Source organism: Chenopodium quinoa, unplaced genomic scaffold (genome assembly GCF_001683475.1).
Source record: "Chenopodium quinoa cultivar QQ74 unplaced genomic scaffold, ASM168347v1, whole genome shotgun sequence".
Classification (NCBI taxonomy): Eukaryota; Viridiplantae; Streptophyta; class Magnoliopsida; order Caryophyllales; family Amaranthaceae; genus Chenopodium; species Chenopodium quinoa.
The window spans coordinates 11,062,687-11,078,355 of NW_018743252.1; the positions used below are offsets into that span (position 1 = coordinate 11,062,687).

General features: G+C 35.3%; 1 protein-coding gene across 1 annotated transcript; it reads left to right on the forward strand.

The window, feature by feature from the left end:
- The first annotated feature begins 5,676 nt into the window (after nt 1-5,676).
- Nucleotides 5,677-12,474, forward strand: LOC110735246 (RNA-dependent RNA polymerase 1-like). The gene is given in 5 exon segments (XM_021915435.1): nt 5,677-7,694; nt 8,390-9,378; nt 9,380-10,252; nt 10,720-10,870; nt 11,501-12,474. Coding segments are annotated over 5 exon segments (3,348 nt in total). The 5' UTR covers nt 5,677-7,172; the 3' UTR covers nt 12,314-12,474.
- The last annotated feature ends 3,195 nt before the right edge of the window (nt 12,475-15,669 follow it).

The window sequence follows — 15,669 nt, forward strand, 5'->3', positions numbered from 1 at the left end:
GCTGTGATTTTTTGATGAAGTTTAATCTGAATATATTTTTTTAAATTTGATTTGAAATAAGTAATTAGATATTTGGTCCATAATCAAAGCTCGTACAATTTGTGAACCTTATACTTTGCCACATGAAATAGAGTGTCTTAGTGAAGCATGCATTATGCTTTATGCTTTCTTTTGTTTTTTAGTTTTTTTGGTGTTCCCTTTGTCAAAAAAAAAAAATAATAATAATAAAAATAAAAAATGGTAATAACAATACTACGAATCCTGTCATGTCATTTGTAAAGTCCCAAAAACTTAAAGAACTTCTAAAAATTTAAAATTAATTAACTAATGTTGACTATAGTTTAAAATTTACTCTGTAATACCCAAAGTTACCAAGGTTTAAAAACATCGGTACCAAACAACCAAAAAACACCACCAATGAAACGAAAAGACGAGGAAAACAATGTACGTACTACTTTTTTTTTTATAGGAAAAAACAATGTACGTACTAAATCAAATAATTAGGTTCATTTTTACACATCACTAAAGTAAAAGAAAGAAGAAAAGAATTATTCTTCAATCTTTAAAAATTTTAAAAAATAAAATTCACCTTGACGTTGACGAATGACAACTATATCGGAGACCAAAGATCATAACACTCCTCACTCTCTTCTTCCCACTTCGCTCCCATAATTCCATCTTTCTCTCTCCTCCAAATGATCGTTGCAGTTTTTCTGATTCTTGATTAAGGTAATTATTCTTTCATTTTCATCTTTTTAATTCTGGGTTTTCTCATTTTAATGGGGTTTAATGCAAGATTATTGGGGTTTAAAATTTTCAATTTTACGTTATTTTTTATTTATTTTTGTTGGCAGATAATTAAGAAACATAAAGAAAAAAATAAATGGTTATTAAAATAACCATGCATTATCATTGAAAATTAAAGGTGTTTTCAAATATAGGGAAAAATAACTAATGGTAATAAATATTGCAGGCTAAATTTTAAATGGCTTAGGTTGTTTTAGGAAAACTATAAATTGAGCATTTCCTTCATTTGTATAGAATAATTTTCAAGAGAAAATCTGAGAGAAGAAAAATAACTCAGAGAAAAGAGGGGTTGTGTTTTTTGCACTTTGGTATAAATAGACATTTTGTTTATGTAATTTATTTCTCCCTCAAATTTGATTAAATAGAAAATTTGCATTATTTTCTTAACAATTGGTATCAAGAGCTTGGTTGACAATTAATCCACATTACGATAAAAATAAAAACGATCCTAAAAGAAAAAGTCAAATTTGAGTGGGAGAAATGGCTGCAGACAAAGGAGAAGTTAAACTTGAAAAATTCGATGGTAAAGATTTCGGATTTTGGAAAATGCAGATTGAAGATTATTTATACTAGAAAAAACTCTATCAACCTCTGGAAGAGAAAAAGCCAGATGGCATGCAAGAAGCAGAATGGAAACTTTTAGATAGACAAGCACTCGGAGTTATTCGATTGACGTTATCACGCAATGTGGCGTTTAACATTGCAAAGGAAACCACAACGGCAGGTCTCATGAAATCTCTCTCTAATATGTATGAGAAGCCATCAGCCTCCAATAAAGTTCATTTGATGAGGCGGTTGTTTAGTTTGAGGATGTCAGAAGGTGGATCGGTAGCTCAACACCTTAATGAACTCAATTCTGTCACAACCCAATTGAGTTATGTTGAAATCAAATTTGATGATGAAGTATTAGCGTTAATACTTTTATCTTCCCTGCCAGATAGTTGGAATGCTACAGTCACAGCTGTGAGTAGCTCATCGGGAAATAACAAGTTGAAGTTTGATGACGTTCGTGATCTGGTTCTTAGTGAGGAGATTCGACGAAGAGAATCAGGTGAATCTTCATCCTCTTCAGTATTGCATACAGAGTCAAGAGGAAGAAATTTAATCAGAAGGAATGAACGCGGAAGATCAAACTATCGAGGAAAATCCAGAGATAGGAGGTCAAAATCCAGGAATCCAAATAATTTCCAAAACTCAAAGACTGTGGAGTGTTAGAATTGTGGAAAGATTGGGCACTATAAAAATCAGTGCAAGGGAACACCAAAAGGCAAAGAAGTGAAGGCAGAGGCAAATGTCACTTCTACCGGAGAAGGTGATGATGCGTTGATATGCTCATTGGAGAGCAAAGAAGAGTCTTGGGTATTAGACTCTGGAGCATCGTTCCATGCTACTTCTAATAAAAACTTTTTTGAGAAGTATGTCCATAGAAACCTTGGACAGGTATACCTTGGTGATGACCAACCTTGTGATATTGTTGGTCAAGGTAATGTCAAAATTAAGTTATATGGGTCAGCTTGGGAGCTGAAGGATGTCAAACATGTTCCCGACCTAAGAAAGAACTTGATCTCAGTTGGGCAGTTGGCTCGTGAAGGTTACATTATAATCTTTCAAGGTGATAATTGGAAGATTTCAAAGGGAGCAATGATAGTTGCTCATGGTAAAAAGAATGGTACTCTCTATTTGACAGCTGGAGCGTGTTATTCGATTGCAGTTGCAACAGAGAATGAAAATTCCAAGTTATGGCACCAAAGACTTGGTCACATGAGTGAGAAAGGAATGAAGATCATGCATTCAATTGGAAAACTCCCTAGTCTAAAATCTGTGAATTTAGACATGTGTGAAGAATGCATACTTGGAAAACAGAAGAGGGTAAGCTTTCAGACATATGGAAGAACTCCAATGAAAGAAAAATTGGAGCTTGTTCATTCTGATGTGTGGGGACCAACAACCACCCAGTCTATAGGTGGAAAACAGTACTTTGTGACTTTTATTGATGATCACTCTAGGAAAGTATGGGTTTACTTTCTAAAATACAAGTCCGAAGTGTTTGAAGTTTTCAGGATATGGAAAGCTAGGGTTGAAAATGAAACAGGTCTGAAGATCAAAAGATTCAGGTCCGACAATGGCGGAGTATGAGGACACCAAATTCAAGAAGTTTTGCTACGAGCATGGTATTAAGATGGAAAGAACTGTGCCAGGTACGCCTCAGCATAATGGCATAGCTGAGCGGATGAACCGAACATTGACAGAAAGAGCCAGAAGCATTCGTATACAGTCAGGTCTACCAAAACAATTCTGGGCAGAAGCAGTCAATACAGCAGCTTACTTGATCAATCGAGGACTATCAACCCCATTGGAGTACAAATTACCAGAGGAGGTATGGAGCGGCAAAGAGATCAAATTGTCGCACTTAAAGGTATTTGGTTGTGTAGCTTATGTGCACATTAGTGATCAAGGCAGAAATAAGCTTGATCCTAAATCAAAAGTTTGCACTTTTATCGGTTATGGCGAAGATGAGTTCGGATACCGCATTTGGGATGATGAAAGCAAAAAGATTATTCGTTCAAGAGATGTAATTTTCAATGAGAGAGTCATGTACAAAGATAGGCATAAAATTGAGAGTTATGAAACAAATCAAAAAGAATCTACATTCATTTATGAAGATTATGTCCCAGACAGTACGATGCAAGAGTACACTATCATAAGTATTCCGCAACAAGAAGAACAGACTGTACAGGGCAGTACATCGCAATCAAATGACATACAACAACCTTCTTGTCCAACTCCTACACTAAGAAGGAGTACTCGACCACATGTGCCTAATAGAAAATATATGAATTATTTGTTATTAACTGATGATGGGGAACCAGAAGATTATTATGAAGCATCCCAGACCAGAGATGCTAGCAAGTGGGGGCTTGCAATGAAAGATGAAATGCAATCCCTGATTTCAAACCAGACATGGGAACTAATTGAGTTACCCATAGGTAAGAAGGCCCTTCATAACAAATGGATATATCGAGCAAAAAAGGAGCACGATGATTCCAAGAGGTATAAGGCTCGACTAGTTGTCAAAGGTTTTCAACAGAAAGAGGGAGTTGATTATAATGAGATATTTGCTCCTGTTGTGAAACTCAATACCATTAGAACAGTGTTGAGTATTGTTGCAATTGAAGATCTTTATCTCGAGCAGTTAGATGTGAAGACTGCATTTCTTCATGGAGATCTTGATGAAGAAATATACATGCACCAGCCAGAAGGTTTTATAAAAAGTGGGAAAAAGCAGATGGTATGCAAACTTAAGAAAAGTTTATACGGGCTAAAACAAGCCCCAAGACAATGGTACAAAAAGTTTGATAACTTCATGCACAAGGAAGATTTCCAAAAGTGCAACGCTGACCACTGTTGCTACTTCAAGAGATATCAATCCAGTTATATCATCCTATTACTTTATGTTGATGATATGTTAATAGCAGGTTCTGATATGAATGATATTATAAAGTTGAAGCATCAATTGTCAAAGGAATTTGACATGAAGGACTTGGGTCCAGCAAAGAAGATTTTAGGAATGCAAATCACAAGAGATAAGCAGAGAGGCACTTTGCAGTTATCACAATCAGAGTACATCAAACGTGTTCTTCAGAGATTTAATATGGGTGATGCTAAGCCTGTTAGTACACGTTGGCGAGTCATTTTCGTCTATCAAAGGATCAGTCCCCTCAGACAGATGAAGATAAAGAATATATGGCCAAGGTTCCTTATGCCTCGGCTATTGGAAGTTTGATGTATGCAATGGTTTGTACGAGACCAGATATTGGACATGCAATGGGAGTTGTAAGCAGGTTTATATCCAATCCAGGAAAAGTCCATTGGGAAGCTGTTAAATGGATTTTGAGGTATTTACGAGGTACAATTAATAAGTGTTTGTACTTTGGTAAAGGTGAATTGAAAATACAAGGTTACGTTGATACAGACTTTGGCGGTGAAGTCGATAATAGAAAGAGCACAACGGGTTATGTATTTACAGTTGGAAATACAGCCGTAAGTTGGATGTCCCAACTACAAAAGATTGTTGCTTTATCCACTACAGAAGCTGAGTATGTGGCAGTGAAGCTAGTAAAGAGATGATATGGCTTCAAGGTTTGTTAAATGAGCTGGGGTTCAAACAAGTGAATAATATTTTGTATAGCGATAGTCAGAGTGCTATACATTTAGCAAAGAATTCGGCGTTTCACTCAAGAACAAAGCACATCGGTATTCGTTATCACTTTATCAGGTCTCTTCTAGAAGATGAAGTGTTAACTCTTAAAAAGATTCTTGGCAGTAAGAATCCAGCAGACATGTTAACGAAAACAGTGACGATTGACAAGTTGAAATTGTGCTCAACATCAATTGGTCTTAAAATGACAGAAGACTAGTTGAGGTTCTACTCCTTGGTGTGAAGACAGATTGAAATCAGTCTTCAAGTGGGAGATTGTTGGCAGATAATTAAGAAACATAAAGAAAAAAATAAATGGTTATTAAATAACCATGCATTACCATTGAAAATTAAAGGTGTTTCCAAATATAGGGAAAAATAACTAATAGTAATAAATATTGCAGGCTAAATTTTAAATGGCTTAGGTTGTTTTAGGAAAACATTAAATTGAGCATTTCCTTCATTTGTATAGAATAATTTTCAAGAGAAAATCTGAGAGAAGAAAAATAACTCAGAGAAAAGAGGGGTTGTGTTTTTTGCACTTTGGTATAAATAGACATTTTGTTTATGTAATTTATTTCTCCCTCAAATTTGATTAAATAGAAAATTTGCATTATTTTTTTAATAATTTTTACTATTTACAGCAATTTTAATGGAATATGTTTGTAGGTTTTGATTCTTATTGATGTTGACTGAATTACTGGTATAAACCCTGTAACTTAGTTTTGGGTAAGGAATATAAGATGAATTAACTTGATTCAGTAAGGTTGAAATTCATTGATTCATGAATCATGATTGTTGTATATTTATTTTACCTTTTTTTTTTTACAGTATTTAGCATATTCGAAAACCTATGATCTTAAGTTGGTTTTGTTGCAACTATACTTTGTAAATTTTTTTTCTTTTGAGGGTTGTGACTCTTGTGGGGTATAAGTGTGCCCGGTCAAAATGTAGGAGTAGTAATTAATATGAGACGGAGGGAATACCATTAGTTACTTAAAATCCGGAATTACCCGGATAAAGTAACTTGGAATATGGAAAAATAGAACAAGATTTGCAAGACTCGTAGATGCATTAGGCGTTTCCCTCGTGAGGACTAAGGAGGGTCTCCTAATGTCGCTTTTTCCTTAATTGTTGATAAATAAATTTTCTTTTTGATTAACTAGATATCTTTAATCAGAGAATATTAGAAGAAAAAATGGATTATATGGGAAAATTAAGGATCAAGGGTTAACCCTTACATGCCTCAATTTCCTGTTTACAATCAAGATATATTATATGTTGGGGTTGTATCAATGTTTGAATAGGGATTCAATTGTTTGAAATTATGTTAAGGTCTGCCTGGTGGAATTGCCTTCTTTCCTACAAAGAAAATGTCTTCCTTTCTGTTAAGAAAAGGCCTATTCCTTAATTCTGTTGCTTATGTAAGCAAATAACTCAAATGGGCAGAGTTTTTCTTTCATCAAAAGATGTCCAGTAAATGGTTTTCCTATTAAAGCAGTGATTGGAAGTGTTTCAGACTTTCAGGTACCTTCATACTGGTATAATTGGAAGTCGGATACACTTTCACCTCATGTATAGGATAAAACATTATGCGTTTTTTCTTTAGTTATTTTTTTATTTAATTTTTATATCCTTCTCAATCTTTGATCAACCAAAGAAAATTTTCAGTAATTCAGTAAAAAACTTAAAAAATTGTATATGGCTAATGTAACTAACTTGTTCATTGATGGAAAACCTTGATCATCATAACGGAAGATCTATTATAGCTTAAGTGTCATGTTTGCTTTTAGATTTATGGTTCTCTATCACCATGCTCCTAAGAGTGAGATAATGCTAGACATATAACTGCTCTTTTGAATTCTTAGCAGCAAAAAAGTGTCTTTTTTTCTCAATTATCTTGTTATCAGAATCCAATTTGCTGCTTTGCTGGTAATCTTTTTTAGTTTATCTGGCTAACTGCCCTTTGCTAATGCAAACCACTTGCATTTATTTCTATTGAGTCAATATCTTCTACTCCAGATGTAGATGTAGTAGTCAGATATATGATACACTGAGATTGCTGCTGTTTTGGAAAAACTTGTATTCCATTTCTTTGTTGTTGCGTGCGTGAAAATTGGTGTTGAGTATAATTTTAATCCCTGACTTGGCATATTAGCTCAACTTCATGGGTAAGACACTTCAGCTGTCTGGTTTTCCTTCTACTGTGACTGTTGAAAATGTCACCGCATATCTGGAGGATATAACTGGTAAAGAAACTGTTTATGCTCTGAAATTAAGGCAGTTTAAAAATGGTGGGTCGAGATGTTATGCAGTTGTGCAATTCACCTCTGTCAGGATGGCAAGTCTTATCCTCAGTTTCTCTCAGCCTCCGAAGAAACTTTGGTATAATTCCAATTACTTGAAGGTACGAGAGTTGGAATATGATATTGTGCCCAAGCCAAGAATTTATCAACATAAAATGGACAACATAACGCTTCATGTTGGATGTCAGACTTCAAATGACAACTTCAGAGCATTTTGGAGAGTTCAGGATGTTTCTTTATCATTTGGCTCAGGATTGAGGAAGTTATACTTCTCCTTAGAATATAATTTTAAGGAATATAAACTTGAACTTTCTTATGAGAGTATTTGGCAGATTGAGCTAAGACGTCCACGTGCTAATCATTTGAAGTATCTTCTAATTCAGGTTTGGTTTCTATCCTGGTTATCTTTTAACAAAATTTTCTTGCATTTGGAAAAAAGTGATTTTATGACATAATTATGATATGCTTGGCAAAATTGGTAAACAGTTAGCTCCTATGAGGCTTCGAGGTCCATTGGAAGCATGCTCTCCCTTTGGGGCCCCCCTTGACAATTCTTGCCCCCTTTAGATTGTTAAATTCATTGCCTCATCAGATATTAGCTGTATCAGTAGGTGCACCATACATCCGTGGTAATACAATACAAAGTAAATTTTTAAAGGGCAATTTTGTTGCCATTGGATCCCCCCCCCCCCCCCCCCCTAGTTTCTTGGCAAATATTGAGCTGCATTTAGCTCTCTGTTCCTGGACAGAGGCAAGTGGCAGCTCTCTTTGTCCTCAAAACTTTGTTCATTCATGAGTAAATCTTGACCTATTTCCCAACACATCCCCATAATACCATTTGAGGCTTTGAGCAAACAGTTGACTGTATACACTTATGGTCAGCACATGCAGCCAAAACTCAAGAATCTGTTGGCTAATTTAATTGCTAACTTAACGGAGAATATGACAAACATGTATATGCAGGTTTCGCTTGTAGCTTCTATTTTTTTTTTTTTTCTCTTGATTACTTGTAGGCTGTTGGTTATAATGAATTGAGGAAATTTATGATAGATTTAGATCTGTACTTTGAATTTTTCAGCTGTTTGGGGCTCCTCGGATATATGAGAAGGATGCATGCTCTTTAGGACTGGCCTTTGACTATTATAAGGATGGACAAGAGGATCAATGGGACAGGACGACAGATTTCACCTCCTTAAGTTGTATAGGACAATCGTCTATTTTATGTTTGGAGCTTCCATATAACTGCCAACTACCAGACTTCAGAGCTAACTTTGCATATTTTAAGGAGGATGATGGCCAATTTACTATAGAATATGGCAGTACCTTCTCCCACAACTTGGGACTTGTTCCAATAGTGGTTCTTCCAAGAGGGGTTGATTTACCATTTAATATCTTGTTTAAGGTAAATAATTTGGTTCAATCTGGATGTCTTCCTGGCCCAAACCTTGACCAGAGTTTCTATCAGATGGTTGATCCGAGGAGATTTGATATGGCCCTTATTGAGTATGCACTTGAAAATCTGTATTTTCTGAAGGAGTGCTGCTACAATCCAGTTAGGTGGCTACGACAGCAATACACAAAATACCTTACATCTAAGAGAAGTCCTGGGAAGCCAACCCTTTCATTGGATGCAGGTTTGGTTTATGTACGCAGAGTTCAAATAACTCCATCTAGAGTGTACTTTTGTGGCCCAGAGGTGAATGTTTCCAATCGGGTGTTGCGAAATTATCCCGATGACATTGATAACTTCCTTCGCATTTCTTTTGTTGATGAGAATCTAGAAAAATTATACTCAACAGATTTATCTCCACGTGCCGGAAAGCGGACTGAGATCGATGGAAGGATTCGTTCTGTTCTCAGTAATGGAATACATATTGGTGATAAGAAGTTTGAGTTATTGGCCTTTTCATCAAGCCAATTGAGGGAAAACTCTGCATGGATGTTTGCTTCTAGGCCTGGATTGTCTGCCACAGACATCAGAAATTGGATGGGTGACTTCAGAGAAATAAGAAATGTTGCAAAGTATGCTGCCAGACTTGGTCAATCTTTCGGCTCATCCACGGAGACTAACTGTTCCTATTGAGGAAGTTGAAATGATACCTGATGTGAAAGTAAATGCTGGGAGAAATACATACAACTTTTCTGATGGAATTGGGAAGATTTCAGCTGATTTTGCTTGCAAAGTGGCAAAGAAATGTGGTTACAGCTCCACCCCATCTGCCTTCCAGATTAGATATGGTGGATATAAGGGTGTCGTTGCTATTGATCCCCTGTCATCTAAGAAGTTGTCATTGCGAAGAAGCATGCTCAAGTATAAATCAGATAACGATAAACTTGATGTACTGGGACATAGTAAATATCAAGCATGCTATATGAATCGTCAGATAATTACTCTCTTGTCCACTCTTGGAGTGCAAGATCGTGTATTTGAGAAAAAGCAAAGAGAAGCATTAAATAACCTAGATGCAATCCTAAAAGATCCACTAAAGGCACAAGAAGCGTTGGAGCTCATGTGTCCTGGGGAGGTTACAAACATTCTCAATGAAATGCTTAAATGTGGCTACAAGCCTGATGGTGAACCATTCCTTTCAATGATGTTGCAAACTTTCCGGGCTGCAAAGTTGCAGGAATTGCTCACCAAATCAAGGATGTTTGTCCCACGTGGTAGAGCAATAATGGGATGTCTGGATGAAACTAAAACCTTGGAATATGGTCAGGTGTTTGTGCAGGTTTCAGGCTCAAAATTTAGGAATGTTGGTAATGAATTCCTCACTTGCACTGACTATGAATCTGAACCCAATAACTATGTTGTGAAGGGAAAAGTAGTTATTGCGAAGAACCCTTGTTTACATCCGGGTGATGTCCGTGTTCTGATGGCAGTAGACGTGCCTGCTTTGCGTCACATGGTTGACTGTGTTGTCTTTCCTCAGAAAGGAAAGAGGTATATGAATTACTTGATTCTCTACTATCTCAAACTTTATTTCATAATCTGTTCAGTTCTAGCAGGTTTGTGGTTGTCTTTAATTGATTCTGAATTGCATATGCTGTTAGTGTGACACAATGCTGGGGATTCTGAATTGCATATGATTGCTCAAAAGTGTGATTAGTTATTAGCTGTCATGATTTCCATATCTGTGAATTAAGCTTTCTTTTTTCTTGCTCAAGAACATGATCTCATGTAACTAAGCAGCTATACTTATTCAGAGTATTTATTTATTTATTTATTTTTCCGTCCTCATTTATTTCTCTTCACAATTCCAAGCATGATTAGTAGTTTATAGTTCATTAAAAGCAATCAACATTAATTTGATCAACACATATAAACTATTGCAAAGAATAGATGCCACATGACTTGGGATGTGACTTTGAAATTTATTCTCAGATATGCTTTCCAAATGTGAATTTCAGGCCTCATCCAAATGAATGCTCTGGAAGTGATTTGGATGGTGATATATACTTTGTTTGTTGGGATGCCGAGCTGATACCCCCTCGCCAAGAGGAACCTATGGATTACACTGCAGCTGAAAGCACAATACTGGATCATGATGTTACCATGGAGGTGATTCTTTGCCTCTGATACTTTCTACTTTATATATTTGTGTCAGGCTTTTAAGACTTCTAATTTTCTGTTCATAAGCATTTGCACTACAATCTGTTTGATCTAGCCCTATATTTTATATGCTAGTTTATCAGATAATGGGAAATACATCCTTTTTTCAGGTTTAGTTATTGATGATTGTATATTTATTTGTTGCAAACCACATAAATACCAATATATAAACTGTTGCATATCCTGATAGAATGGCTACGTGATACATTAAATGTTGCACCTTGTGACTGGAATACTTTAGGGTGAAAATGAAATAATGCAGAAAGTTATACTAGTATGTTTCAACTACGAGTATATATCAGTAAAAAGTTAACACCATTGTTTTTTCTTGACCTTGTTGATGCTATTGATATCTGTATTTCTGCTGATGAAGTGATGAATCAGTAATAAATTTTTCTTATTTCTGCTGTTGAGGTATGGAGGTTCAGATGTAATATAATTTTCCTATAAACATTTGTTTTAAAGATTACCTGTAATTCTGTGCTCATGAGTCATGACAGATGTTTGTCTGAGTAGCTGAATAACTGTATTCTTATGTACTTAAGTGATATCATATTGGTATATGTTATTGATGTGCAGGAAGTGATTGATTATTTCACCAACTATATAATCAACGACAGCTTAGGCAGGATTGCTAATGCACACACAGCCTTCGCAGATAGGGAGCATGCGAGGGCAATGAGTAGCCCTTGCATACAGCTCGCTCAACTTTTTTCGATTGCTGTTGACTTCCCCAAAACTGGCATCCCTGCAGTTACACCACCTTCCCTCAAAGTAAAAGAATACCCTGATAAGCCAACTTATGAATCACACAACATTATTGGCAAGCTTTTTAGGGAGGTCAAGGAAAGATCCCCTAGTTCAAAATCCATTAGATTATTCACCAGTGAAATTGCTGCGCGTTCCTATGATCCTGACATGGAATATGATGGCTTTGAGGATCATCTTGATGATGCTGAGTTTTACAAGAGCCAGTATGATTATAAGCTAGGTAATCTAATGGATTACTACGGGATCACCACTGAAGCAGAGATTTTGAGTGGGAATATTTTGAGAATGTCGAAGTCTTTTGATAGAAGAAACGATGCAGAAGCTGTAACAATGGCTGTCAGATCCTTGAGGAAGGAAGCTCGGGCATGGTTTAATAAAAGCGAATATGACTCAGAAGGTGACGACCTGTATGCAAAAGCATCAGCTTGGTATCATGTGACATATCATCCAACTTTTTTTGGCAAGTATAATGAAGGGATGAATCGGGATCATCTCCTTAGCTTTCCATGGTGTGTTTATGACAAATTGATCACCATTAAGAAGAGGAACAGATGGTCTCATGCTTCACAGTTGGAAAGCCTGGAATACCAAATGAGGAATGGATTCAATCTTAATGGTTAAAGATTGTACTTGTATCGGTATGTTACTGAACCTCATCTATCATCCATTTGTAAATTTACTCGATATCTTTTATCGTGCATTGTTATTTAGAATCAAGAACCCTTCTGTTAAATATCTTGGTTTTCCTTGCTTGTCCACATGATATTTATAAAAGTGTTTCACCACTGAATTTTCCATTAGATTTGTAAATATCTATACTTGTCAGTTTCTTTCAAATCAATAGTGAGCAAGTTCACTTTTCTTGGCACCTCTAAATATAGGGTTGGTGAAAGTTGACTCGGCCCAATAACTTGTCATTAGATAAGTGGATTCAAACTGAGTTGTTAACCCATTTAAGTACTTGAGTTAATCCTATCATCGATTAAATCAAATGAGTTGGGTTAAGTTGAAAATTTCATTCCGAAAATAGCCCGAACCATTCGGCTACTTGGCCATTGGGGGGAAATGACATGACAGAAACTAGTTAGTGGTAGGATTGAAAGGACTGAAAGGTGAGTGGCAGTATCCTCCATTTGGTTCCCCATGCTATGTTGTTTGGCGAGTGGGCGATGCCTCTCACAAATCACGGATGAACAAAGTTTCATTCATTATTAGTCAGCTAGCATATGATCATCATAGAATAGACATCCAATAAAGTAATGTAATTATAGCATATACGAAGTATATATGCAATTTGGTACATTTCTTCTTCTTTTCCCATAGTATAAGTCACGTTTTATTTATCTATGAAAATTATTGGCACAACATAGTTCAAATGGATAAATGCAAACGCTATTTATATATTTTAGAAGAATGTGTTGTGAATTTTACCTAATTGTTGCAATTTGAGAAGGAAAAATTGTGATAAACATGTTTTTCATGGGTATTGCCATACTGGGAAATGCATGAGGAAGACACTTTTTTTTAGTATGCCCCACCGATTCACCTAAGCGATCCAACCTAGGTCACATACCTAGCTTATGCGAGTTTAGTTCCAAACAAGAGTTTTCTATATCGGAGACGTTCGAGTTTGAAACCTCCCTAAAACGACATCAAGTTGATTACCATTGTTGTTCAAAGGTTGACTTGCCTCAAAATGACCCGAGTTGAATATGACCCAAAGTCTCGGAAAGAAAAACTCACCGTGGCCCGAAATGTCCAAACTTGAAGTCTTGACCTGAAATGCTCGACTCGAAATTTGACTAGAAGTTTCAACCCAAAACCCAATTCAACCCAACCCAACCCAACCCGATTATTAATTGTGACAAACTTACTCAAACTAGCTTGACTTGAAGGCGCAAGGGACTCGAAATTATTTACTTGCCCCATACCCGACTTGAATGACTTAATTGCCACATCTAATTAAAATTATGAGTTGACAAATAACAATTGACATCTATTCTTGCAATATTGCTTATTGCAGACGACATAAGGAGTATTATATATCTATCAGGTAAGTGTAACATATTATTATTGGAAGTTGAAAGCAACTTAGAAACAATAAACTTACATTTTATAAATATAAACTCCATTGACTTTACGTACTCCGTATCAAGTATGTATGAATTAGGAAAAACACCGGTCTCAAATAAGTCTGCATCTTAATTCTGAAATTTATGGCTATGGGGGTATCCAACTCTAACAAGAGGGCCCACCTCCTCATTAACTTAAACGTATTAATTAAAACAATAATTAACTAATTCATTAAATACTAGTTATGCCAAATGTTCTTCAATTGTCCATCTGGCTTGATTTTTGCTCATTAATTAATTAATTTATTTATAGGTGTGCATTAATAATTAACTTTATTGTAGCTTAGTTTGCAAAACACATAAAACGTCACTAATGACGATAACTAGCTTGAATGGCTACTTTGGTCAACCGTCATGCTATATGTAAGCCCCCCTTCACAAGCTCACATGTCCCATTCATTAAAACTCTAAACGGGTTTGCATAAAACATTGATTTTTGTTTTACTGTTTTTTTTTATTTACTGTTTTTTATTTATTTATTTACTATTTCGTGGAATAGTTTCATCAAAAATTAGTTGTCTCATTGTCTCACTACTTATATTAAGCATGTGATACAGTTGGATAATTCTCATATTTTTACATTGTGATAAACTTATGGCGTAAGTGTAATAGTTTGTGATAGAAATGAATAAAATTGCAAAAATTAGGGTAAAAAATACTAATTCTACCTTTCTTTTACTCCAAAATCTAGTGATTTGACATGTTGAATTATGTTGATCAAGGAGATTATTTGGGACTTTCCTTTGATCCTTTAATCCCTTTAATTTACCACCGCTCAATCTTAATAAATTAAAGGCATGCTTGGATTGAGAGAAATGTTTTAGTATTACTAAGGTAATAAAAGCTAAACTAAGCAAAATGAAAGTAAATAGGAAGGAGGAGATAGTGATAATGATAGTGTTCTTAAAATATTATGTAGTGATAGTGAGGTTTGAGGTGAAAAAAGAGGCTTATTTTGGGAGTAATAGTTACACTAGGGGGAGGGAGTGTAATTATTATTACCCTCATTATAAGGGTAATAATTTCTCCACCTCTCTCTTTTCTTCATGCAACAACTAGCCTGTATTGATTTACTTTAATAAACTAAACTTAGCTGAATTGAGCTGAACAAAATTGTTTATGAGAGAAGTAAATTTTGAACTGAACTGAACTAAGTGTCCGTTCACATTTAATTAATTTCAGTTCAGTTGAGCTCCAATCAGTTCACTTCAGTTGAATTCAAATCTGCTCCAATTAGTTCAGTATAGTTCAGTTCAGCCTAATTTTCCTTTCTCATAAAATATTCATTTCTCAGTTCAGCTCCAATCAGTTCAGTTTAGCTCCAATCAGTTCAACTCAGCTCAGTAAATAATGTGAACATGCCCTAAAATTAAGCTAAAGAGAACACGTCCTACCTTATTTCATTTGTAAACACCATACCCCATACAACAACACCTCTAGCTAATTAATAGCCTTTTCAAGTTTGGCTTTATTACACTCAATCCAAACATGCCATAAAGCTTAATTAAAACAAAAAGTGTGTATATCATTAAGGAAAAAAAAAGTGAGTATAACATTTAAGCAAAAAAAATAAAAATAAAATTTGGAATACTGTTCTGTAATAGGTTATGAAATTATGATGCTCTCTCCATTTTCTTTCTTTCTTTTTTTTTTTAAAAAAATTATTATTTCCCTTATTCCGTTTAGCTGTGTTCTTAATTGATATTCTTGCTTTGCTTTATTCCTTTTAAAGGGGGAATAGAACTCTTTCTTTTACTTTATTTCTCTTGTTTTATCTAACAAGGCCATTAATATAGTTTTCGTTTATTTGAGTTTGTCTCGATTAAAATATATAGGCCTTGTTTC